The sequence below is a fragment of the Scatophagus argus genome, chromosome 17 (assembly GCF_020382885.2).
Source record: "Scatophagus argus isolate fScaArg1 chromosome 17, fScaArg1.pri, whole genome shotgun sequence".
Taxonomy (NCBI): domain Eukaryota; kingdom Metazoa; phylum Chordata; class Actinopteri; family Scatophagidae; genus Scatophagus; species Scatophagus argus.
The window spans coordinates 15,532,077-15,556,544 of NC_058509.1; the positions used below are offsets into that span (position 1 = coordinate 15,532,077).

Here is a 24,468-nt window from a genome sequence, read left to right on the forward strand (position 1 = left end):
CCTTCTTCTTTTCACAGAGAGAACTTTGATTTCTGAGAGCTTACTAAAAGATTATCATCAGTATACTACTTCGAAACCTGAAAGCAAAAGATCTTGCACAAAAATGATTGATTTGTTTGTATTTATTATTTGATTTGATGATGATTTATTTGCGTGATAGCTGACATATTTCTCAAACTACAGTTTATTTTATTTATTTTCAAAGTGACATCCTGTGTTCTTCATGGAAAACTACCACAAGTGTAAATCAAAGTCCAAAGAGACAACACACTGTGGGATTAGACGCCATCTGGTACAGTAGCTGGATGGCTCTGAATCATCCATTTTTATTGTTCTAGTTGTTGTTGTTTTACAGGGCGTGCATATTGCTGCTGATGGTAAAGGTTTATCACTTAAGTGTTTTATATCAGATGTCTGAGGGCTGTGTTTCCCTCTTTCCCTCCACAAGATTTTCCAGCATTGTTAAACTGCACATTCATTACAACATCTTTGGCACACTGACAGATCAGATAAGTCCAAAGTGCCTGGTTTCAACATACTGCTTATCTCATTTCCATCAAAAACTGAGAATGAGACGTCTAAATTTTGAAATTGGGTAAATATCTCAGTGTCTATATTTTCAATGGATTTTTTTAAATATTTTTAATCTGGGGGGGGGGGGTTTCATGGTTGTATTGGGAGCTGTAACTGGGGCTAGCTGGTACTCTTAGGTCTGGATGGCCACAAAGTCGACTGGGGTCCTCGGGTTAGTGGCCTGTCGGACCCTGGCCAGCCTCAGGTCCCCCAGACGTCGCTCAAGACTGCGCTTCCCTGTGAAAAGGATGACAGCAGAATATGTTTTTCTTTCTTTGGCAATGAACTGTAAAGTTCATGCACTTGAACATTTTTGAACTTGTGTAAAATCAAGTTAAAGGTTACAATAAATTAACTTGTGTCTAACTAAAATCGTGTATCTAGATTTGGTCTGGGCGCAAAGTCCACATTCAAAGGGATTGGCCTTCCTGTAAAATTGCTGCGAGGATGTGTCAAGGACAATTCTAAGAAAATTTTACTTTTTCTTTTTTAGTAGGTTGTGAATGGTTGAACAATCATTGAGTTTGTTTGTTTTGTTTTTTTTTTTAACAGAACCATAGTATGTTCAGTTAACCACTGTTTAATTTAAAAAAAAAAAAAAGTAATTTATTTGTTTTGTTTCTTTTACTCCAACCAAAAATATCCCAAACTGTGACTGTGCTTTTTGTGGACTGTTACACCTTGGAAATTTGCCTGCATTTCTGCCTACTTACTACAGCAACAAGACAATACTGATAACTTTAGCTGGGAGAGGCATGCATACACAAACCACTCCAAAAGCACAAAACCCTTTCACATACACATGTAGGAGTTTGCTGAACATTTTTACGTCAGGGCAGATTGATATTTGCAATTAAGATATTATTCTGTTACTGGTAGATGAACGGCTCAGTCTAATGGCTAATATCGTCCATATGTCACTGTGAGTAATTCAGGGATCTACCGTTCGGCAGAAATGCTAATAACAACATTCAGTTTGATCAGTGATGTAGCTGATTGAGTACCTGTAGCCATCATAGCTGCAAGAATATTAAGCATATTTTACTTGAGTTCAGTACTTAAATACAATTTTTTTGAGTATCTGTAAGTTACTTGACTAACTTGTTTTTTTGTGTTTTTTTTTATGGGAACATCCTGACTTTCACTCCACTACATTTTAAAGACAAATGTTATTTGTTTGACTCCATGTTGAGTTAACATTAATGACCTAATATGTGTTTAAATCTTGTCAAGTAAACACAGTAGTATTTCCCCAGGGCTACTTAAATACCATAAAGTATTTTTAAAAGAAAATACTACAATACATATATGGTACTTTACTTTAATTCAAGTAAAACTGTAACTCTCAGTTGTACTGTAGTCATGTCTTGTCACCTTGTGCTGCCATGGGTTAGTTCTGATTATGTGTGAGTGTGTCCTGAGGGTACATACGTTTGTGCAGGAGTGACAGCAGATCCTTATAGAGAGAACGGTGCTGTGACAGCACCAGCAAGAAGGAAAGACAGAAAAGCAGCTCCACTGCTTCATACTGCACAATGCCCGTCTGAGCCTCACTGCCTAAACTCAGTCCTGGGCAAAGGGGAAGAGACATGAAAATGTTGAAAATACATTCTGAACTTGATACTGCCTAAATCTTTTTTTTTCAGATGTACAAAGGGAAAATGTTGCCTTTGTTGCTGAGCCTGATGAGGTGATTTGCGTACTCGGCCATATCCCATATCATCTGCAGGAAGTACACAGGGTTCTTAGCAACTGTCTGACCAAAGGGCAAACTCTGAGCACACACATGGAACCTAAGGAGAAACATAAAAATGAATAAAAGACATAAAACAGAATAAAAGACAAGCCCTGCACACTCACATATTTACATAGGCATTACAAGTAGTTCTCAATGCAGATATTGATTGACAACAACACTGAAATAATTTTAAACAGCAGAACTACCTTTACTTCATAAAGTCAATGTCAGTGAGCACATACACGTGGGGAAGTTGTGTGTGTCAAGTTAATGATTTGTGTTTATCACAACCATATTTCAGTACCTCAAGTGGGTAGTGACAACTAATTATTAGAAGTGCTCATTTCATTTATGTAATGTGAGTAGGTAAGGCGGAAATACAAAGTAATATGCACAAATACCGGCACCTATGTGATGACTTGCATTGCATAATGAAAGTTGCACTTTCAGTTTGGGTAGAGGAGGTAGAGGGAGGTAGAGGAGGGTAGAGGAGGGTAGAGGAGGTAGAGGGAGGTAGAGGAGAGTCACTGACTTTACCTGAGTGCATGAAGCAGCAGCAGCTTGTAGATGTTCTTGTAGACTGCCTCAAGAGAATTAGTCTGAGAAGGAAATCTATGATTATAGCCAGCACAAAAGCAAAGGTGCAGAAAGGGACTAAATATGTTGGACTTACTGGGTATGGACCTCTCAATCATCAATCACATGAAAAAAGGAAAGCTCTGTTTAATAATTACATGAAATATAAAAAAGGCAATATCGACCAGTTCTATCCTCTGTTCCTTGACCTGTTTCACTTCATTTATTCTCCATGCTGATATTGACTACCTGCTTCATTGTTTGCCTGTTATGTGTTGAAGTGTAACGTCACGACTCATAAACTCAGCTATCATGGAAATTGACACGTTTATAACTGTTATTTACCACTTTGTTGCTGTTTAACAGTAGCTTCATTTGGAAGCTGGCCCTTAACTGGGACACAGGTAAAGTATGTTTGTTTTGCAGGTAATTTGAAAATACAGTGTGGTGAAGGGTCCTTTTGAACAGACTCAACAAGACACATAAGACATATATATCCACTCTTATATTTTTTTTAAAGATTGTAGTTTGAATATAAGTGTGCCTATGGCAACTAGGCTAAGAGTCTACAGTCATGCTAGCAACTCTGAGGCAGTACTCTGTCAATGTCTGGACCAAAATTCTAATCCATCCAATAGTTGATGAGACTAATATACTTTTTACTCCACTATATTTGTCTTTGACCGGTTTAGCTACTTTAATTTATTTTTTTATATGTTTCCTGTTCAGGAAAAAGAATATATCTTCAGATTTGGCAACTCTGAATTTTTCTGATGAACTGAAGAGTAAATTATCCTACTTCTTAAGCAAAACAAACTACTAAATGAAAAATACTTCAGTTAGCTGGAAAACACATCATTACAAAGCTGAAAACAGGCTGTTTGTCTGAACTCATGAGACATGTGGTTCTCACGGGACAGCCATGCTAAACATATGATGATCTTATAGAATATGATGCATTTCTACAGATTAAACCAACATAAGGTGGTTAAAATGTGCTCAGCCTTAAACATCAACAGCAGCAATATGTAATATACACGTTACTGACGCAGCAATATTAATCCATAAACATCATATATAATTGTCCAAGACTGAAAGGGAACATTTTACTGAACAATGAGTGCTGTTGATAGTACTGTTGATTTTACTTGTAGTATTGATACCCATTCCCTGACCTTCAAGTCCAAGAACAAGGCATGACACTTGAGTCTGAGGACAGCCATCAGTTTCCTCCTCATCTGCTGTCCAGCAGAGTGGAAAGAGCCCAAAGTAAGGCTGTAGCGCAAGGACAGGCCTGCATAGCTGTGACAGACAGAAAGCAAAATGTAAACCCAAAAAGAAAAAGCAACAATAACGTGAACTTGCCATGGAAAAAAAATAAGATGTAGTTATAACGTTTACTTTTCTATGTTTTCTGCATTTTTTGTGTAAGAATCAGTCATCCATGCCAGACTGGGAAATGCCTGTAAGAATGAGGTACAAAGTACATGCTGGTGGTGGGGTGAGGGGGGCATCTCAGTCTATGACAAACCATAAAGACCACCACAAGCCCGATAACTTTTCACACAAGAAGCACACTTGAGTTAATAATTCTACAACATAATTACATCTGACAGGACGCCTCACCTAGAATAGTCTTTGTAGACATCAAGTGAGTGCGTGTCAAGCAGCAGTCCACACCAGGGGAAGAGGCAGCGAGGGGGAAGCACACGAATGCCGGGACATGAGCTCATGTTTCCTGACACCTGAAAATTAACCACCACCTTCTGTGGGTTGACCACCAGACCATACTGTGGTACCCCGGCCAGCAAGATCCTACACAAAACGTACAAGCACAAGTATCAACTGATAAATTAAAGCTTCAGCTCCATGTTATGTTAAATCTGTCTCCTGACCTCACTCACATGTAGCCCTGCATGCACTACAGATACTACCACCTTTGAAAAGAAAGTGAAGTTCAAACCTTGTCTATATTTCTCTAATAGTTTATCGCTTTCTCATAGCAACAGATGTATCAGAATAGGGGTGGTAATTTCAGAAGAAAATTACCAACAAATCCTCTTGATAATGAGCCTTGAAAAATAAATTCTGACATCTACTGGCTCTCTGCTAACTTTTTGCAAGAAATCTGTTTTGTTTTGTTTAATGGTATTTAAAAATCAAACTAAATTTAAGCTTTGAGCAGAATATCACAAAATTTGCACAATCATGTGTCATTATGTGTAATATATATATATATATATATATATATATATATATATATATATATATATATATATATATATATATATATATATAAATAAAGATAAATATATCTTAGAAATCTATTTATAGAATACAGATTATATAAAACCCAGCTGTTAGGCCTTTAACCAGAAGAGGTGTGGTCATACCACTTCAAGTTTATCAGGCCAGAGCATGTTTCAGGAAAAAATTTATGAGTCTGCTTTCAAGGCTATTCACGTCATTGCTGTAATTTCATCTTTTTTTTTCCTTTTTTTTTTTGGGCTCGTTGCCACATCCTTGACCTTTTAGTATCAGGATGATGGTAGCTTGAAATCCCTGAGAGAGGCATTTTTGGCTCTATTCAGATGAGGTCCTGAGTGATCCGATCACCAGTGGGGAGCTCTGGAACAGGTCTGAATACACCCAAGACACTGAATAAGCATGTGATAACAGATTGCTAAGACCACACTGGGAATCGATCTGGGCCACATATGACCACATACTTTTAGTAGTGTGTACACAAATGTGTCCTGAGCCACACTGAAGGATCACCCACTCAAATGATGTCCTCTGTGAAACAGCAGGGAGCCACAACTACAGGCATAATGGAAGGAACACTGTTTGATTTCCATTTGGTTCACTGCAGTGCAAACTAAGTGTATGGGCTGTCTTATGTGCTAAAGTAAGCAGCAGATGTTTGTGAACAGACTGTATGTTTCAACAGATTTCCCCAGTGATCCAGTAACCACAATATCCCCAGACTCCCTTAAAAATTGAGCAGTTTTGACAGTTGCTGATGGAGGAGACACGGCTATGACAAATACTATATCATCTGCATCTTCTTGTAAATTCAGCATTAAATGCAGTACATTAAGTTAGTTCTTTCCTTGATAAAAGTGTAAAATGCCTGTTGCAGCATCACTGTAGCAGCCTGTCTAAAGTACGTCTTAACGTGCCAGCATTTACCAGCTGTTTGAACACACTGTTTTAACTGATTTCATCACTTACACCAAAATTCTCAAAGATGACAACATTTTATGGATGGTAAACAGTAAACAGTATCCAATACAGGCTGCTACTTGCTCATTGGGATTGTTGAGTTTGAAACATTTCATATCTTGGATTTTAAAAGAGCTCTACAAATAATGATTATCATTTTGTTATTATTATATTAATTTAATCTTACAGATTCTTAAAAAATATATACATACACTTCGTATTCATCCGAAGCCTGATTAATAGTGTAGTTAATAATGAATTTTCATGTCATATGTGTGTAAAATCTGGTGTGTGTCATACCTGAGAAATGTTTGTGCTTCATGCAAGTCTGGAGTGATCAGAAGAAAGTCATCCACCAGTCTCAACAAACATCTACACGAAACGGACGGGGAGAAATAACACATTCAGTGACGAGGTACAAGCTACAGTAGAGAAAGACCGCCCTCTGCTGCTGCACATGAGTTACTACATCTGTGGAAGCTGACTGAAATGTGTGTGCTGTACCCTTTCTTTTGAGTAAAATCTTTGAATAGGATGCTCTCCATGTGACCATAGCAGAGACAGCACAGCAGACTGGACACAACTGAACCCTGAGGAATCCCGCGGCACTGACGGTAAGTTCTGAAACACAGAGAAATATGACGGTAGGTCTGTCACAATAATTATTGACTTATACATACGTATCTTATTAACCTCAATATCTCAATATTTTGCAAGAATTAAAAGTTTATTGTTCTTTGAAAGGGTGTACTTGCCATATTATTATTATTATACCATATATTCTATTATAGTATCATTCTATCAGAGGCATAATATGATGTTGAAATGAATATAATTTTTCAGCAATTATTTTGGGACTGACTGCAAGCAAAAAGAGGCAAATTAAGTAACAATGGTGTACAGTGTATTTGTGGTGATGTTTAAACACAGTCATGTCGTTTTTTTCAATGTCTGTGATGCTTACTTCTTCCCAAACTGAACAACGCTGCCAGTTAGCATTTGGGTGAAGAATTGTAACGTCTCTCTGCCACAAAGATCAGAGCAGAAATGCTGAGCAAAAGGAAAGGAATGAAATTCTTTGGTTAAAAAGCCTTATCAAACATCCTTTTTTAAAGAAATAGCCAAGGTCACACTCACCTTCTCAACCAGTATGGTGTGATGAACTTTTCCTCTTTTCTGCAATGACATCACAAACCCTTTCATGTTGGTGGATCCCATGTTATCTTCCAGGAAATCAGCCTGTAATCAAATACATGAGAAAGTCTCCAACAGAGCCAAATATTGTCAGTGTACATAGACATGAGCATACTGTTTGTACTGCAGTGATCATCAACTGGTGGCCTGCGGGCCACATCCGGCCTGTCAAAGTCTCCCGTCCAGCATGCAGAATAATAATAAATTCAGAAAATGCACACATTTAACCTTACTCAGCAGTGGAAGAGGCCCAGCTTGTCCTGAGAGTAATTGTTAGTCAGAAGTGGAGTTGTTTGAAAATCTGGACCCCCCACACTGTGTGCTTCAAAGAATTCTGACCTTTGGACAAATGTAGTTGATGAACCCGGATGTACAGTGTGCATGTGGATGACGTTACCTGTCTAACAAAGGCTTTTTTCAGGCCTTCGTGGGAATCGGCCCAGATCTTGGCGTAGTGGCGGATGGTAAAGAGTTCATCCTGGACAGGCGACAGAGCCTGACCGATCACCTCAACAAGTTTGTCATGAGGCAGACTCTCATAGGCTCCACTCACATCCACCTTAAATGCACATAAAACTCAGAAAGGCCCAACATACAAAAATGCTCATTGCTCATCATTGCTCATCATTGCTCATTTGCATATACCAACCACACTGTAATGATAGAAGGCTGGTTGAAAATTATTTCCCATTAAGTGTGCCAAAACTACACTTTAATGCTTTCTGTAGCAGCAGCATTGCAAGGAGTAGAAGTGCATGTCATTCAGGATAATTAAGCAAGAACTACAACCAACCTTAACAAAGTAGAGGGGTTGTGGCTTGTCCTTCTGGGCCGGAGCTATAGAGCTCAACACTTTGTGGATATCGGTCATCCCCCACACCGTGGAGCCCAGGAGGGATGGATTGGAGCGCACACAGGCCCGCAGCATATCCAGCAAGTCCCGGACCCGCCCTTGATAGAGCTGCAGAGGAAAAGATATGTCCCAAAAACTGTGCACGCAGTCATAATGTGTAACAGCACACAGCTCACGGATATGTAAGGGAGAAGTTAAATGAACACTAAACAGACTGCACCCTTGTTTTGGCATCTGCTCCCATGACTCGTGTGATAGGCCTCATGCCATCGGTTTTGGGAATGAAGCGAAGGCGGGAGATGACGGTGGCTTTGGGGAGGGACGCCACCTGAGCCGGAGTCAACTCCTCCATCTGGCCCTTGGAGAGATGACCTCTAAATCACAAAAATGGTTTGTGAGCTTCTGTCCATGACGGTACACGTACAAGATTTTGCAGGTGTGTGGATGCATGTGTACCTGAAGGCCAAGTCCTGCAGTTTTGCCCAGATTTCCTGTCTGTAAAACCTGGCAGCGTATTTCTGGCCAACACTCTCAGTGACATAGAAACAGGCTCGAACCAGACCCACTACATAGCCATCCAGTAGCCAAGCCAGAAACTGACCCAGGATCTGTGTCCGGTATGAGAGCTCACTGGGCGGGAACCTGCCTGCAGATGAGAGTGGTTTGGTTAATTAATTCAGCCAAAAATCACGTAACAGGCGAAAAAACACCTTACATCCTCTGACAATCTTACCTGTCTTACTGATCTTCAACCAGTCACAGTCATTCACCTTCATTTTCCACATCAGTTCAGCCAGTGAGAGCTTCTCAAACTTGCCACTGCGCAAGAAGGCCCTGACCCTGACAAAGAAAAGAAGCCGATTGTGGTCAGAGCCCCACAGCTCCTGAGGTATCACAGCAGAAAGGCATTCCTTGACAAAGAGGTAGACCCGATGAGGTGCACAGTGTTGAGGCAAGAGGGAGCTTAATTCCCCCTGTCCTGCATCTTTCCCCTCCACCAGGGGGCACATTCTCTGCAGTATTCTACTGTAGGGACATCTCCTGTGTTGACGCAACAGCTGACTGAACAGGGGGACCACGTTAAAAAAGCGTCGGGGGAGTTTTTTTGGCTTCCTCTCAAGCCCGTTTAGATAAGGCAAGCCCTCAAAGAAGACCGTTCGTACCAAATCATGCCCTTGCAACCTTCTGCATCCATCAACACCCTTCTTCTTCCTGTTGAGAAGGAAACCACGCATTCCCCTTCCCCCATACAGGAATCCTAATGTGCGGATAAAACACTGAGAGGGAGGCAAAGGGGGAAACATCCCTGATCTCCAACTGGGTCCTCCCTCCAATGGCAGTATGGTTGTTTGCATTTCAACAGGCTGTTTGGAACCAGAAGCGCTGTCTTCCAAAGGCTTTAAAGACAGTGTTGGTTCCACAGATACAGGCTGCCCTGTCTCCAGTGTTTGACGGGGGCAAAGCTGTTTCATTTCCTGTTCAAGTTCTTCATCTCCAACTCTTCTCCTCTTTCTTGAAGAAGTCATAATCTCTTCTTCATCTTTATAATCAGTTTCTCTCTTTCTTTTCCTCTTATTCACAATCACATCTGTTCTGTTCCTCTTCTTGCTAATACGACTTGCAACTTCTCGTCTTCTTTTCAGGGTCACTGCATTTCGGTACCCTCCAAACTGAACGACGTTACGCTTTCTGGACCGAGGCTGCAGATAAAACCCAGGAGAAGCAGTTGTGACGGACACTCTGTCATACACAGGAATGCCACACACCTGGAAAACACATGAAGGAGGCACTGCCATAAACACCGAGCAGCTCTCCAACAGGTACCGTGTGAGGTCTGTGCCGAGACGCGTTGTGACTTTCTTCCATAGGTCGCTGCCATGGATGTAGGCAGCACTTTGAGTCACATCTCCTTGAAATTTGAAGTGGTCTGCATCCCGCTCCTCCTGAGCCAGGGACAGAAAATTGTAGCCATGCGCCAAGATGTTTCTTTTTCTTTTTCTCTTCAGCCTGTTAAGAACAAAGGCCAGCAGTTCAGGTAGAGTGCAGATCTGTAGAAAAATATAAAATACAATAACATCAACATAAGAAATAACTCTCATTTGAATATCATTATTAAATCTTGACATGTTCCTTTCTTTTTGCAACAAGAAAACCTCAAATGTATTCTCTTAGAAAGTTTTCCAATAAGATGCATTTACTTTGAAGCTCAGTGCTCATTTAGTAATCTGCGTGAATAATTTACAGTCAGCCACCTTTAATTACAGCTAAATATTTAACTGCAGCTAAAATATCCTGCCTCAGTATGTTTTTAAACAAAACGCAAGGGGGACCCCACAACCCTACTACATCACAGCAAGCTTGTTAACATTACTGTACCAAAGATTTACATTAGTACATGCGTCATGGTGTCAACTCCAAGAAACTGACAGTTTTTATTCCAGGTAAGGTTACCTGATTGCAGCTTGGTACTTGCTGTAATTCCTTGTCAAAGCATACATAAACACCCCGGACGAATGATTTGAAGCGATTTGTGTCGGACTGTTCAATAAGCACTGCTTTCTGTCCTTCTCTGAACACAGTGCTGTCCGCAAACTCCTCTAGTGTCTGAACATACTGATACAGTGACCGGAGAATGCCAAGAACACGGGACATATCAGCTGTTGACATCCTGACAGCATGAACAAGCGACAGTAGTGATACTACTCAGGACATGGCAAACAAGGCGGTTAGTAAGTATGCCTTGAGCTTTTAAGGACCCGCGTCTTCCAAGTGTCCAATCAGATACCCCCATACTCAGCTGCGAATTCACAATTGACCAATAGTCAAGAAGAAAGGGATGTTGTCTTTTTTTCATGAGTAGTTTTTAGAACCGGAGAAATTTTAGTATTAGAGAAAACAGTATTTAAGTTATCTTTTTAACGAATATGGTTATAGTTGCTTTTGAATTGGGTGAGGTCACAATAGAATCAGTCGTGTATGAATAAACTTTACGTTTTTAAAATAAGTTCACATTAATTAATGTGTTTGGCAATCATTCATAATTGTTTTGTTTGAGCTCACGTTGAAAATCAAAGGGTCAGTACTGATACAAAATGACATACACGTTTTTAATACTACCATGCTGTGTAGCATTGCCACTGAGCACTCATCAGAGAGAAATATTTTATGGTAATGTCTTTTTGGAAATCTTTTACGGAAGCACTGTTTCCGACTTCACTTACTGTGTGATGTAGCTGCTTGACGGCAGCGTCACAAGTGCCCCGAGCTGCACTCTGATTGGTGGAAGGGTCCCCCCCCCCCTCTTCTCCTGAGCGCGCGAATGCACTTACGTCTCTCACAGTGCGCTACTCTGTTAGCTGTTAGCTTAGCGCCTTAGCGTCGTTCGTTGTGTGTTTAAACAGAGCATAGAAGAGAGCCTGCCACAAGGCTCTTTGTCTCCACAGCTCAGCTAAACTTAAGGTTCTGTGGTCTGCAGTTGCAATGGCGGACAAGGAAGGTAAAGTGAAGACTTTTATTGTTGTCAGCAACATATAATAGTGTTATATGACATGTATTAACTAGCTTAGGCTGTCTCTAGCTGCTGTGACTCCGGAGCTGGCCTTTATCAGTTATAACAAAAGCCGGGTAAACTTTCGTTGTCTGAGCCGTTAACAACCCCGGTTTTAGTTTGTAGTTTTTGTTTTCGCAGTATTTGACACCAGTTGACGCCTGCTACCATGTGTCGTAGTTGCAAGTGAGGCCGCAGCGCGACTGTATTTTGTAAATTGTTATAGGTTAGGGTGAGAGCTAGTTAAGCTAGCATCGGCGTTTCTGTAAAGATACTGCTACATACTGAACACTAGTCAGGCCATGGATTAATTTATGAGACATTTGTCGTCTGCAAACACAATCGTAAAGAGCTATTGACCGAGCGCCGTAGAAATAAATGTAATTGTCATTAATGCATTGATTATAGTAGGCATACCGGCAATTCCATGATATTTATTTACTAGCATTCTCAGTCAATGTAAGCTTTCGACACATCTTACAAGTGTTTCAGGTAAATGAAAGCTGAAACTGTTGTGGATCAGTGGATCGATCATTTAACATTGGTCCTGTCATCACTATCTGTGCTCCCTCAGCAGGTGCATTTGATGATGCAGTTGAGGAGAGGGTGATAAATGAGGAGTACAAGATCTGGAAGAAAAATACACCCTTCCTGTATGACCTGGTTATGACCCATGCTTTAGAGTGGCCCAGCCTCACTGCCCAGTGGCTGCCTGACGTCTCCAGGTACAGACTTTTACAATGCGCCTGTGGTAGTTTTCGCACATGTATACCGATATGCACTCTCTCACTCACACTCTCAATAAGTGTGAATGGCACTAATGATAAAGATTTTTTTCCTGCTTGCCAGGCCAGAGGGGAAGGATTACAGTGTGCACCGGCTGGTGTTGGGCACTCACACATCCGATGAACAGAATCACCTGGTTATTGCCAGTGTCCAGCTGCCCAATGATGACGCCCAGTTTGATGCTTCACATTATGACAGTGAAAAAGGAGGTTAGAGAGTTGTACAGTCATATATCATGTGTTGCTTATTTGTAGAAGCTCCATACATTTTAAAGAAACATGACATTAATCTTGTTGTAAGCTGATTAACATGGGGTAAAAAATAATACTAAAATGACTGGATAAAGTGGAGTAAAAGACATTTATTGAAAAAAAAAAAAGTGATTTGCATACAATTGTAGCATGTAACATAGCGATGCCTCATTGCTATGTTCAGTGACCTTTATGATTAGACTGATTTGGACAGATTAGAGTTACCTTCCATAAGTCAATTGCCTTCAACCAAAAAAAGTATGTAGTGTGCTCCATATCGTGTCCATATACTATTAACGTATTTCCTTGCAGAATTTGGAGGCTTTGGCTCAGTAAGTGGCAAGATTGAGATAGAAATCAAGATCAGCCATGAAGGAGAGGTAAACCGGGCTCGCTATATGCCCCAAAACCCCTGCATCATCGCCACAAAGACCCCTACCTCAGACGTGTTGGTGTTTGACTATACCAAGCACCCCTCCAAGCCAGGTACCTAGATCATACACAATACAAACACATCATGATGACTGTGACACATCATGATGACCAGCTCATTTCGACTGTATGCGTACTCTATGATAGATTCGGACACTGTGCATTAATATCATTGTCTGCAGATGCTTCAGGAGAGTGTCGTCCAGATCTGCGTCTCAGAGGCCATCAGAAAGAAGGTTATGGTCTCTCCTGGAATCCGAATTTGTCTGGCTCTCTGCTTAGTGCGTCAGATGACCATGTAAGAGAAAAGCTGGGTCATTCCTGTGTTGTTATCTAGCATCTTTCCGTATTTGGGGAATTTAATTGAGATGGCAATTTAAACATATTTCTCACAATGAACTCATGCTGCATTTCATGAGATTTTGATTACTGATGAGTTTTTATGTCATCTTTCCTAATCTAGACAGTCTGTCTGTGGGACATAAGTGCAGTGCCAAAGGAGGGAAAGATAGTAGATGCGAAGACGATCTTCACGGGTCACACTGCTGTGGTGGAAGACGTCTCCTGGCACTTGCTCCATGAGTCACTCTTCGGCTCTGTTGCAGATGACCAGAAGCTCATGATGTTAGAAACTTGAGTATAAGCAAAATTCCCCTGAAAGTTATGTGGTTTTGCAGCGTCCATGGAATGATACCTGTCATTTTTCACTTCAGTTGGGACACTCGATCGAACAACACCTCCAAACCCAGCCATGCAGTAGACGCCCACACAGCAGAGGTCAACTGTTTGTCATTTAACCCTTACAGCGAGTTCATCCTTGCCTCTGGGTCTGCAGACAAGGTAATGCAATATCCTGCAACATCTTTATTGTTGCTTTTTAGTTTACAGCATGGGATTTAACTCTGTAATATGTGCCTGCTGCTTGTTGACTAATGGTGTCAACTTATACTTACATGGAAAAATTAACTGTTAACTAACTTCTAGAACTAGTGTTGCATAAACTTCCATCAGTCATGGGAGTTTGATTTCCCCACATGGGTCCTGATGATGTGCTTTTGTTGCAGGATGACAATTGCCAAAAATGTCAGTCTACATAACTTTGTTTACTTTACTTGGTTCATTTGTAAAACAAGACAGTATGAACAGGAACCGGACCCTTTTTCCCCTTTAGTCAGGACCAAATGAACCGACCTACAGATGTGAATAAGCCATAAATGAACACTGATAATATTGTTGCGGTTTTGTAACTGCAGTGTTCAGAAAGTTATGTGTAATATGTCTGTCTTGCTCGCAGACTGTTGCTCTGTGGGACTTGAGAAACTTGAAATTGAAGCTGCATTCCTTTGAGTCACACAAAGATGAGATCTTCCAGGTAAGATATTTATCATTCTTCACATTTTTTGAAAAAGTATAGGATGCAAATCTGTTAAAAGACAATGGAAGAGATTGGCTCATGTTCGTGCCATTATTGACTGAAATCTCTCAAATTGTCCTTTTGAAGAATTTTTGATGTTTAAGTTTGAAACATCAGCACTTGCTCACTCTGAGATTAATGCTCCTGACAACCTCTTTGAGACAAGAGTTTCAGTATTCTGTCTGGCGCTGCAGGGTGACCTAATTTGAATTTTGTGACTGACTATTGCAGGTTCAGTGGTCACCTCATAATGAGACCATACTGGCATCCAGTGGAACAGACCGTCGTCTCAACGTCTGGGACCTCAGGTAACGTGCTGTAGCACAGTCATTGAAACTAACGGCTCTATGGATCCCAAGTCTATGAAATTGGAGCTACATTTCTTTGACTAAGATGCAAGGGAAAGAGGGATGTGAGGGAAGTGTGGATTCAATGTCATAGGCTTGGGATGTATCAGAGAGATGAATGGACAAAATGTCCTTTCTACAGGAAGCGGTGTTCATTTCTGATGATGATTGCAAAGCTGAATCTGCTGCATAAAGGTGCTCGTGTCTGTTGTTACTATTAAATTCGCACCAACACAAATGGTAGCCTCCATCCTCCCATACTTTATGACTTCATTTAGACACATTCATTGGTTTGTGTATTAAATGAATTTACACTGTCGGTGAGCTTTATGGCATAAAACAGGTTGTAGATGAAAGAAACTTAATCGAAACATGACAGTTTTCAGGATCTCTGTCTTCTTGCATAAAATATCATTGCACTTTGGAGTCCTAAATGTAGGCACGTCTCAGTTACCACGATTCATTACAAAAAAGAAACTAACAGGGACTTAAGGAACAGGAGCTGCTGTTTTTTTGCCTTCTCATTCAAATGTGCCAAATGTAGGGGCACAGTGTGGTATTTTGTTCAGCTCAAAATCTTCCATGAAGTTTGCTTGTGTGTATCCTTGCTCATGGTTCCTTGGAGATCCATCCGAGCTCCTCAGTCCGAGCTCCTTGGAGCAGAGATTAGAGCATTGGAACATCCTGCAAGACAGCGGGCCAGAACTACCTGTATTGAGGAGTGAATAAATATGAAGAGACTTTGGATCTACCCTGTGACTGCTAAAGAACAGACTACTTGAAGACTCTTTGCCTCTTAAACATCCCCAGTGGACATTTGAATTGCAAATGTCCAAACCATTTCCTCAAAGTGGTACAGCACTATCCACATTCACCCATTCACAAATGCACCAAAGGGTGCTGACATGCTCATCAGAACCGATACAACGTAAGATATCTATGCTCACTTTTTCACACATATGTGCGCAGAGACTGAAACAACCATCGGGAGCAATTTGGGGTCCAGTATCTCCAGCCCAAGGACACAACATGCAGCCAGAACTGGAGAACGAACCACGAACCTTTCGATTAGTGCACGACCTGCACTACCTCCTCAACCACAGCCATCCCATTTTAACTGTTTTGTCTGCTTTATAGTAAAATTGGAGAGGAGCAGTCACCAGAAGATGCAGAGGATGGCCCACCTGAGCTACTGGTGAGTCTAATTGAAGCCTGCTGATTTCTCTATTATTGATAACATAATCTTAACATAATAATGACATTGATGGCTTTTCTTTTTTTTAGTTTATCCATGGAGGCCACACGGCCAAAATCTCTGACTTCTCCTGGAACCCCAACGAGCCCTGGGTCATCTGCTCTGTGTCTGAAGACAACATTATGCAAGTTTGGCAAATGGTAAGACAACTAAGACCACATCTTTCTAATGCACTGTAACTATCTATAACTATAGAGTTAGCTTTGTATTGTTTTGTCATAGAGGAAGTTAATTCTCCTCAACAATGTGCAAGATACATTTTGCAGCAACATATTCAGCTAGTGACTGCAAAGAGAAAGTCTCAGTCAAGATCGATTTTTCATTTAACATTTGGAGTGAATGTATCAGGGCCAAGTGATCAAAAGAAAGAAAGGTGACAGTGAGAAGTCCTCTAACCCAAATGTCTGTTTACTTTTTTCACTTTGCGATACCTTCTCATACTATTAAAACTTCCATCTTTCCTGTAAGACTGTACTGTGATAGATGTAAGAAAAGCTAGCAGATAAGCGTGTGGTAGTCTTGTCTTGATAAGATTTGACTCTTGCTACAGGCAGCCCTTGCTGACATAAAAAAATTTCACTGATTTGACAGTATGGCCGAGTGAATGACACACTGATTCTCCTTTTAGGCTGAGAACATCTACAATGATGAAGATCCAGAGGGTACAACAGACCCTGAAGCCACAGCATAACAGTACACAGTACTACCTGCTGTGTATCTCAACCTAAAACCTCATCACAAATTCCCACACAAGTAGTTTAGTGCAGCTACTTGTTCCCATCCCTCTGTACTGGTGGGACATGCCATAAATCACTGTAAATACAAGAAAGACAATAAAATGTGTAGCCCTGGTCCCTTTTGGAATGCTTAAAAATTAGGATTTCTCTTTATCTGAGTAATTTATTGCTTGAAGAATCTCGCCCATGTTATTTGCAGTGCTTATAAAAGATGTATTTTTGTAACAAAATTGGCTCCCACATCTACACTAAAATATTTTAGTCACTGCTTTTTCAGTAATTGATAAAATGCATTTCTAGAACGTAAGGTGATAATCATACTGACAACCTACAAAAAGAAATAATTAAAGTAACATGCTGTTAAAGAACAGCTTGCTCTGCACAAGTAGGAAATATTGCGAAAAAATAACCTGTAAAGTAAATTGTATTCCAGCTTTTTGGCATCATGAACTGTGACATTCACTGTTTTACCCAAAATTCGCATGTTGGTAAACCTGCCAAAACAGTTGATTGACTTTTTTTGTCTCTGCCTGTAGATATTTTTTTTCTCCGCCTGGTGTGTGTAGTTCGACATCACAAATGGGGAACAGTACACAGTAGCTTGGCGAGCAATGAAAATATTATGGTGGTTACTTTTTTCAGCTCTTTTACTTCAGTCTCTCTTTCAAACTCAACACAGACTAAATGACTAACTAAGGTTCAAGCTCTGCTTGAACTGAGAAGGATGGAAAACTATTTGTATGCAAGTGTTCGGAACCTTAACACATTTCTAAGCGGGTGTTCTATTTTCATCACTGCCAATCTGAGCTGGAGATGATAAATAAACATGTCTACTGCAGAGTCATTTGACCCTGGAAAGAAATGCCAACTGTAATCTTTCCTACTAAATACAGTGGGAAAGGATACCATTTTTATTTAGTTTTATTTTTTTGCTAGCTTATTGTCCTAAAAATATCTCATTTGTGCCCCAGTTTGGTCATCACCTTATTGTTCTGGAATCTGATTTTTACACCAGCTACTTCTGAATGAAATTACAACTTTGGAGTGAATTTGCATTTTCCATTTGTAGTCCCACCTCCCCTCACCTTTGTCATAATCATTTAAATGTTTTTGTGATAGATTAGTGGTTGAACTTTTTGTATGTTCAATATTTGTAAGGTGAGTGCATTCTTAATAAAAATGTGTTTCATTAGTCCTGGGTCCCCTAGATCTGTTTTCAACATTTTTCAATATGAATGTGTCACTTCATAGTTTCTTAGTAGGTTCAGTGTCTTGCTAAGCTTAGAAGTATTTTTAAACAGTTGTTAATAATCCTTTTAGTGAAAGAGTTGGTTATTCCCCATGACACTTTGCTCAGACCTTTTTATGTGTCTGAGGTGACGTCTTGGTGCTTTCTTGTCTGCCAAATGTACTCTCACTCTGTTACTCTGTGCCGCACTGTTTAGCTCTTCAGCCCTGTTGCCCTTATAAGTGCATGAGCCCCTCTGCGCTGTTCGTGCAGAGACATTAACTCATTGGTCACACTCAGGTTACAACAAACACAAAGTCTTTATTCATGACAAAAACCTTTTGAAAAGCTACAGTCTTGTTCACAGTGACAGACTGCTCTAAAAAAAAAAACTTCATTCAAACTTTGTATTCATCTATTTTTTTTTTTTTTTTGAATAACAGCATGTCTTACTTTATGTAAAGTGCATTAATAGAACCTTGGAGTTCACTACGTTCAATTTAAAAAAAACAAAAAACAAAACATCAATTTTTAATAAAATCACTTCAATTTTTAAATCTTGAACATAAAATTCATGTCCTCTCCTCTTCTTCACACTTGTTATGGTCCTCAATGGCAGCTCTGTAATAAAAGTGTCTTAATTATAGCAATTTCCCAAATGTTTTAGAAATTATGATCAAGGATAGATCAACAAATCTTACCTGTACAGCATCAGTTGTTTGGTAAGGCTGTCTCTCAAGTCCTCTATCTCTTTGGTTTTTCTTTTCTGAATTTTTAACTCAGTCTTGAGCTCTCTGCTGCTCTCCTCCAGACAGTACACCATCTCCTGTGAGGACGGCATGTATTTATTGCTTTGTGTGACAGTTACTGTTACTGATGTACAGCTAAAGGTCTACTTAATAGGCTCCCTTGCCTTTTGCGCCTGCATTCTATTTATTGCCTGTCTTTGCCTCTTTCATGCCCATTTTACACATTCCCTCTACCTGCCATTTTGCTTACCTTGTACTGCCCCACATCCTCTCTCCTCTGTATGTGCATTAATTTAAGTTTTTCTTCCAAACAAGCTTTCTGGAGCTTCAGTTTTTGGATCTCCTCCTGTAGGGGTCTCAGCTGAGTCCTCAGCTCCTGGGCCTGTTCTTTGGCTTTCGCCAGGGCTCCAGCTGTTACCTCCCTCCTCTTCAGCAACGCAAGCAAAATGGGTTCATACCTGACCAAGACAATTATTGACAATGTGACAATTGAGAGCAATTATTGTGACTGAAAAATAACATGATTTTTAGTCAGACAAAACCAGTAGTGGATGGTGAGAGCACCTGTCCTCCAGCGCTCTCAGTCCACCCTGCAGATACTGCTGGATGTCCCCACAGGAGTGCCTCCTGCACTGAGCCAGTTCGTCTTGGGTGTTGGAGGTCTGACTGGAGCTATGGGCATGAAGCTGTTCTTGTAGGTCAAAAAGCTGTTGCTTTTGGGCTGTCCTGAGTTGGGAGACCTCTTCGGTCAGCTGGAGCACCAGCGACTGCAGCTTCTCCTGGGAGATAGAAAGAAAGAGCTTTTATGTAGAGGTTTTCTTAGAAATGTGCAGAACATAATTTTTAATTTATTTTTCTTGGGGAGCCTCTTACCTCTTCCCTCTTTAGTACCTCCACTTCACGATGCTGGGTGTTCAGGGCAATCTGGTTGTGAGCACAATCCCTGGCCATAGTGAATAGCCTCATCTTGAGCTTTCTGAGCTCCTCCTGCAGCCCTTGTTTCTCCAGGTTCACCTTCCACATCCTCCTCTCCTCCTCTGCTCTCTCCTCTCTGAGGCTCTGAATCTCCCTCTTCCTCTCCTCTCTTCTCCCCTCTTCCTCCTGCTTCAGGAGATTCATCAGCTCTGCCACTTTGATATCAGTTGGCTCCTCCATCTCCTCTTCATTGCTGCCTTCTGCCTCCTCCCTGTCTTTATTCCCTCTCAATTCCATCACCTCTGCCAGCAGCTCCTTCCTCCTCCTCTCTAATTGCTGTACCTCCTCTATGCACTTCTCCATTTGAGACCCTAGTTCAGCTATGTCATTCATGCCAGATCCCAGATCAGTGGTGTCCATCTTGGTCTCCTGTCCTTCTTCAGCTGGCAATTCAGTGTCCCCTGATTCAAGCCCAGTTACATGTTCCTTGGTGTATGTGTCTTCATAAATAGGAATAGATCCTGTCTTTGTTGACTCAAGGTACAGAGGGTCATTTTCTATACCACTTAAAGGCATAGATGGTTCTGAAAACCTGAATTGAGCATCACGAACCCCATCTTCTGTTTTCAAATTGCTTTTCCTCTCTCCCCATGCATGTTGACCAGCCCATGATGATTCTAATTGCATCGGCTCAGTCTCCAACTTTACTGGCCTCTCTTGCTGAATGGGCACTAGTGTATTACCCCCACAAAGATGAGGATTCTTACTTATGTGTACATATTCTTGGCTTGCGTCTGTACTCCAGTCCTGGGGCTCAGAGTCCATCCCAGCCTCTTCCATACAGCTCTCCAGCATGGCCAACATCCCCATCAACTGGCCTTCATACTCCACCATGGTGTCACTGAGTTTGTGACCCACAGAAGTGAGAGGCATTTTTCTTTGGTGGGAAACATCTCTGGTCACTTCACACCTGTTGATGATAGTAGCCAAGCCTTGCGACTGACCTTGTGCTTGCTGGTTTTCTGTTTCAGCCCCATCCATGTTTGTGTCAATATAGCTTGTGAAAAGATATGCTTGGGGAGACATACTTCTTCCTCCATGACTCTTCATTGCATCTTCATCTTTGCTGTGGTAATGAGTTGATTCATTCAGGCTTGTTTCATTGTAGCTATCTGAGAAGTGAGAGCTAAAAGGGATACCAGTGAGCTCCTCGCAGCTTTTCAGTAAGTCATCCATCTCTTGTAGGTATGGTTTAATTAAAACACATTGATTCAGCTGTGTGATGGTGAGCCCAGATTGTGCTGAGTTACACTCTCTTTGCTCCATTGGGGTTCTGTCTCCGTCCACCTCTTCTTCTTTAATGAAAAGGGCTTCGAACCTGGTTGATGAAATGCTGTCGTCCAGGTCCTCCATTGGTTTAGCGTAAGTCTTGTAGTCACTTTTGATATGGAAATCTCCTTCACAACCCTCTCATCCCTTGACAAAAGCAGATTCATATGTTAGACTGTAACTGATGCATATTAAGCGTGGTAGCTGTAGTTTTTGGCAGTCGTGTTGCTTGGCACAAATACTAGGCCTGGAATGCATTGTTGACATGTCAACAGAGGAGCTAGGGTTAATATTTTGGCCAGGCATCTTTGTAAACTATGCTGATGTCGTTAGCACATGCTGGCATGCAGAGCTGGGCAAGGGGTGATTTTGTCACAGGGTGTGCTCCAAGCAGCTGTCCCGCCTGTCTGGATGCCCAAAGGACCAACTTACTGTCTGGCAATGATCAGACATCCACCTCAACCAAGCCTACTCGTGCATTCACATGAACATCGCAACAGTACCAAGGTAAACATGTACAAACCGCTTTGTCTGAAGCTCCAGTAAGTGGCATTACACAGATTACATTAGAGAACAGATTATCATAACATGTCACAGTGCTGATGGATGGGCATTTTCACTCTCCCCTGTTGAATACTGTAGCTGTAAATGTATCCATTGAAGTGTTTGCCAACACTGGCCAGAGACTTTCAGAGAGTAAATGGATCAAATTGACCCAGTACTGTAGTGTAGCTGAGATTAGTAATGTAGAAAGGGCATGGAAGACAAGTGTGACATGTGATAGCTGCTGCTTCCTTGCCAGACCTCCTCAGCCAAAATTCAAGACTCAGCTGTAGAGTTTGTGTTAAAGTAGGTCAAAGTAAAAAAAATCTATAGCATCAACAACTCCCTTTTGTGTGTCCTCGGTGACTGGACAGTGTTGTGCTATGCATGGCTGACCAAAGCACTCGGAGACTCACCAGCTGTCTTAATGCGAGACAGGCACAGGCACAAGTCACATTCCTTTGGACCTCCACCACCCCAAAGTCAGGACTGGCCTATATTTGCCCAGTATTCTGAAGAGTTACTTTTTGTTTTATATTAAACATAAAAAATGAACTTTCTTTTAAACTTAACAGAGTGCATGTCTAATTTTGACCAGCTAAATGAATTCACAGAGTTGCTTATTAGAAATTTTTGAAAGTCTCTCGAGAGTGGCATGAGTGGTTAGTGTTTGGTTTTCTTCAACGCTTTACATTCAAATTTGATCGACATAAACACACAAACCATCAAATGTAAACATGAACTCTAATTGTACTTACTTCTTTGTCTGAGCTTGTTTTTTCTGTCATTACATGATATCCTCACGATGAATCTGTTAGAAATGAGCTGCGATTCAAAGGACAGCACTGGGAGCAATCAAGAGTGAGTGGGAGCCGTGTGTGTACACATGAACTGTGCGAGGAGGAGGAGGAAGAGGAGGGGGAATAAAGACGGTTGACCCAGCCCCTCTCTGAGCTAGTTTGAAGCTATGTGTGACCATGACTACCTTAAACATGTTTAGGTTTATTAATAAACACTGGGCTGGGAGAATAAAGAAGGCTGTTTCAACCCAGAGGAGGATTTGCCAAAATAGATCTAGAATTATACAGAACACCTGGTAGCCATATTTGGTTTATATCCAAATTGTCGTACTTCATATTTGTTGAAAAATTACACAATAGCCAAATCAATCAAGTGATCTTCATATGCAGGGAATAATCTACTTTGTTTCATGATATCACAGCTAACTGCATTAGAAAGAAAAGTTCATGGTTTATATTTTAACAAATTTTAACAAAAGCTTGATAGGATCATCCCTTTTTTGCATCAGTGGATCATAGGACACAGATGTATTTTTGTTATAACTAGATGACTGCTGGAGTTACAGCTGGATGCATTTATTACGACTGGTGAGAGGTGGACATGTGTGGAGGGTTTATGGTGTGTTTGTGTTTATCATGAATGAGAACGTGGCTCCAGGATACCACACATGCCATCTCATTATCGAGAAGTCTTTAAATAGCTCCTTGCACTTTCCTGGTCGCATCCCACGGGAGGATTGGTTTTCACCTAAACTTCTGACCCTGACAATGAACCCCAGGTGGTTCTCTGTAGTTGAAGAGAGGCCAGAGGGGCTGTAGAAGACATGAAAAGATGTGGCAGGTGTAGAAGAAAGGGAAAAGGACAATGGAGATGGTAAAATGCTGAGAAAGATCAGTGAAAAGCAGTTTCTGATGTTGCCTTTATCTCGAGACGCAAAGACTAAAAAGGTTTAACTCCCCAAATCACGTTTTGTCAATTTTATTTTTAAGTGACTGCAGTTTATTATTTGATAGTAAATATATTTGTGGGTGGGTTTTTTTTTTTGTTTTTTTTGTCTTACTTTGTGTATTTCATATCTTTCATTACACACTTTTATTTCTCATTAGGAACACAAAGCAGCCAGACACCACTAGATGGCCTCACAATTTCATTTTAATTTCTCCTCCTAAGGGTAACAAAGAGGAAAAACTGTGTAACTTTAGACAGCTAGTTTAGTTACAGTTTCAACCTCTCAACACGTTCTTTCTCTAGGCTTTTTTTCTGGATTCTACATTCTGCAGGGATGTTAAAGTACTAGTAATTGTTTTGGATTGTAACAAGGTTAAATGACAGATATTATATACGTTTACCTTAATGCTGTTGGCAACTTCACCCTTTTTTCTATGTTTGTCTGTCTTGTTACTTTCTTAAATTTGCCATTCAAGGCTAATTCAGGGTTTACACAGTGATTACGATGTAGGAAGAGGATGACCGAAAGCTGTTTAGCTTTTGTGTGCTATAAAATGAACAGAATTGTCCGAGACTAACTTAGTGCCACTTCAGAGTATTTACATGACATGTTTTCCTGAAATGCACATTTATTTGCTCTGAAACAGTGACGCTCATTCCTTTGACTTTCTGATTCAGTGTTACAATGACAAGATTATGTCCCTTGTGCTCAAGAAAAGATGTAATGTTTATCTTATTTACCCTTGTTGACCACTGTGAGTCTGTGTTTTGGCAAGTCTAGGCTTTGGGAGAGAGATGGTAATTTTCGTGAAGTGTCCAGGGATTATGTGTTTCAACACTGTTGTGCTGATGCAAACCAAAGCAACCGCTGGGACATTAGTAAGAGAGACTTTGAGACTCTCCCTCACTTTCCTGCCATAAAAATCATCATCTGTTCAGTTCCTCTTTGCCTATTTTCTATCATTTCCTTCACAGAGGATGGAGAGATCATTACTGTGTGTGTGTGTGGGTGTAGAGTAGAACAAGG

General features: G+C 40.8%; 3 protein-coding genes across 4 annotated transcripts; 1 reads left to right on the plus strand and 2 right to left on the minus strand.

Moving 5' to 3' along the window:
• Positions 1–220: 220 nt before the first annotated feature.
• tert (telomerase reverse transcriptase) lies at positions 221–10,902 on the minus strand. Its single transcript, XM_046418054.1, has 16 exons — positions 10,611–10,902; positions 8,893–10,207; positions 8,616–8,805; positions 8,380–8,533; positions 8,100–8,267; positions 7,704–7,865; positions 7,250–7,351; positions 7,077–7,162; positions 6,617–6,733; positions 6,413–6,484; positions 4,514–4,702; positions 4,063–4,189; positions 2,849–2,910; positions 2,242–2,366; positions 2,005–2,142; positions 221–810 (listed from the first exon to the last, which is right to left on the minus strand). Exons 1-16 carry the CDS (start codon positions 10,824–10,826, stop codon positions 707–709), a joined length of 3,327 nt encoding a protein of 1,108 aa, XP_046274010.1. The 5' UTR covers positions 10,827–10,902; the 3' UTR covers positions 221–706.
• A 565-nt stretch (positions 10,903–11,467) lies between these two features.
• On the plus strand, positions 11,468–18,120 carry rbbp4 (retinoblastoma binding protein 4). Of its 2 annotated transcripts, none has more exons than XM_046417956.1 (12): positions 11,468–11,655; positions 12,284–12,431; positions 12,556–12,701; positions 13,056–13,229; positions 13,358–13,473; positions 13,639–13,799; positions 13,889–14,015; positions 14,470–14,547; positions 14,821–14,897; positions 16,074–16,131; positions 16,221–16,331; positions 16,820–18,120. In XM_046417956.1, exons 1-12 carry the CDS (start codon positions 11,640–11,642, stop codon positions 16,880–16,882), a joined length of 1,275 nt encoding a protein of 424 aa, XP_046273912.1. In that variant the 5' UTR covers positions 11,468–11,639; the 3' UTR covers positions 16,883–18,120. The 2 variants fall into 2 exon arrangements, with proteins under 2 accessions (XP_046273912.1, XP_046273911.1); XM_046417955.1 differs by having other exon boundaries at positions 11,469–11,655; positions 12,281–12,431.
• Positions 18,121–18,452: 332 nt separating this feature from the next.
• sync (syncoilin, intermediate filament protein) lies at positions 18,453–22,583 on the minus strand. The gene is made up of 6 exons (XM_046417954.1): positions 22,451–22,583; positions 19,779–21,296; positions 19,470–19,684; positions 19,156–19,363; positions 18,858–18,982; positions 18,453–18,777 (listed from the first exon to the last, which is right to left on the minus strand). Exons 2-6 carry the CDS (start codon positions 21,231–21,233, stop codon positions 18,729–18,731), a joined length of 2,052 nt encoding a protein of 683 aa, XP_046273910.1. The 5' UTR covers positions 21,234–21,296; positions 22,451–22,583; the 3' UTR covers positions 18,453–18,728.
• Between the last annotated feature and the right edge of the window lie 1,885 nt (positions 22,584–24,468).

Excerpts from the sequence above, each read along its gene's own strand:
- sync (XM_046417954.1), bottom strand. The coding sequence starts at position 21,233 with ATGGAGGACCTGGACGACAGCATTTCATCAACCAGGTTCGAAGCCCTT. Across the intron at positions 19,685-19,778 it reads AGGTACTAAAGAGGGAAGAG|GAGAAGCTGCAGTCGCTGGT; the intron begins GTAAGAGGCTCC and ends TCTATCTCCCAG. Across the intron at positions 18,983-19,155 it reads AGGATGTGGGGCAGTACAAG|GAGATGGTGTACTGTCTGGA; the intron begins GTAAGCAAAATG and ends CCGTCCTCACAG.
- tert (XM_046418054.1), bottom strand. The coding sequence starts at position 10,826 with ATGTCAACAGCTGATATGTCCCGTGTTCTTGGCATTCTCCGGTCACTG. Across the intron at positions 4,703-6,412 it reads GAAGCACAAACATTTCTCAG|GATCTTGCTGGCCGGGGTAC; the intron begins GTATGACACACA and ends CGTTTTGTGTAG. Across the intron at positions 811-2,004 it reads GCTGTCACTCCTGCACAAAC|GGAAGCGCAGTCTTGAGCGA; the intron begins GTATGTACCCTC and ends TCCTTTTCACAG.
- rbbp4 (XM_046417955.1), top strand. Across the intron at positions 13,230-13,357 it reads CAAGCACCCCTCCAAGCCAG|ATGCTTCAGGAGAGTGTCGT; the intron begins GTACCTAGATCA and ends CATTGTCTGCAG. Across the intron at positions 13,474-13,638 it reads TTAGTGCGTCAGATGACCAT|ACAGTCTGTCTGTGGGACAT; the intron begins GTAAGAGAAAAG and ends TTCCTAATCTAG.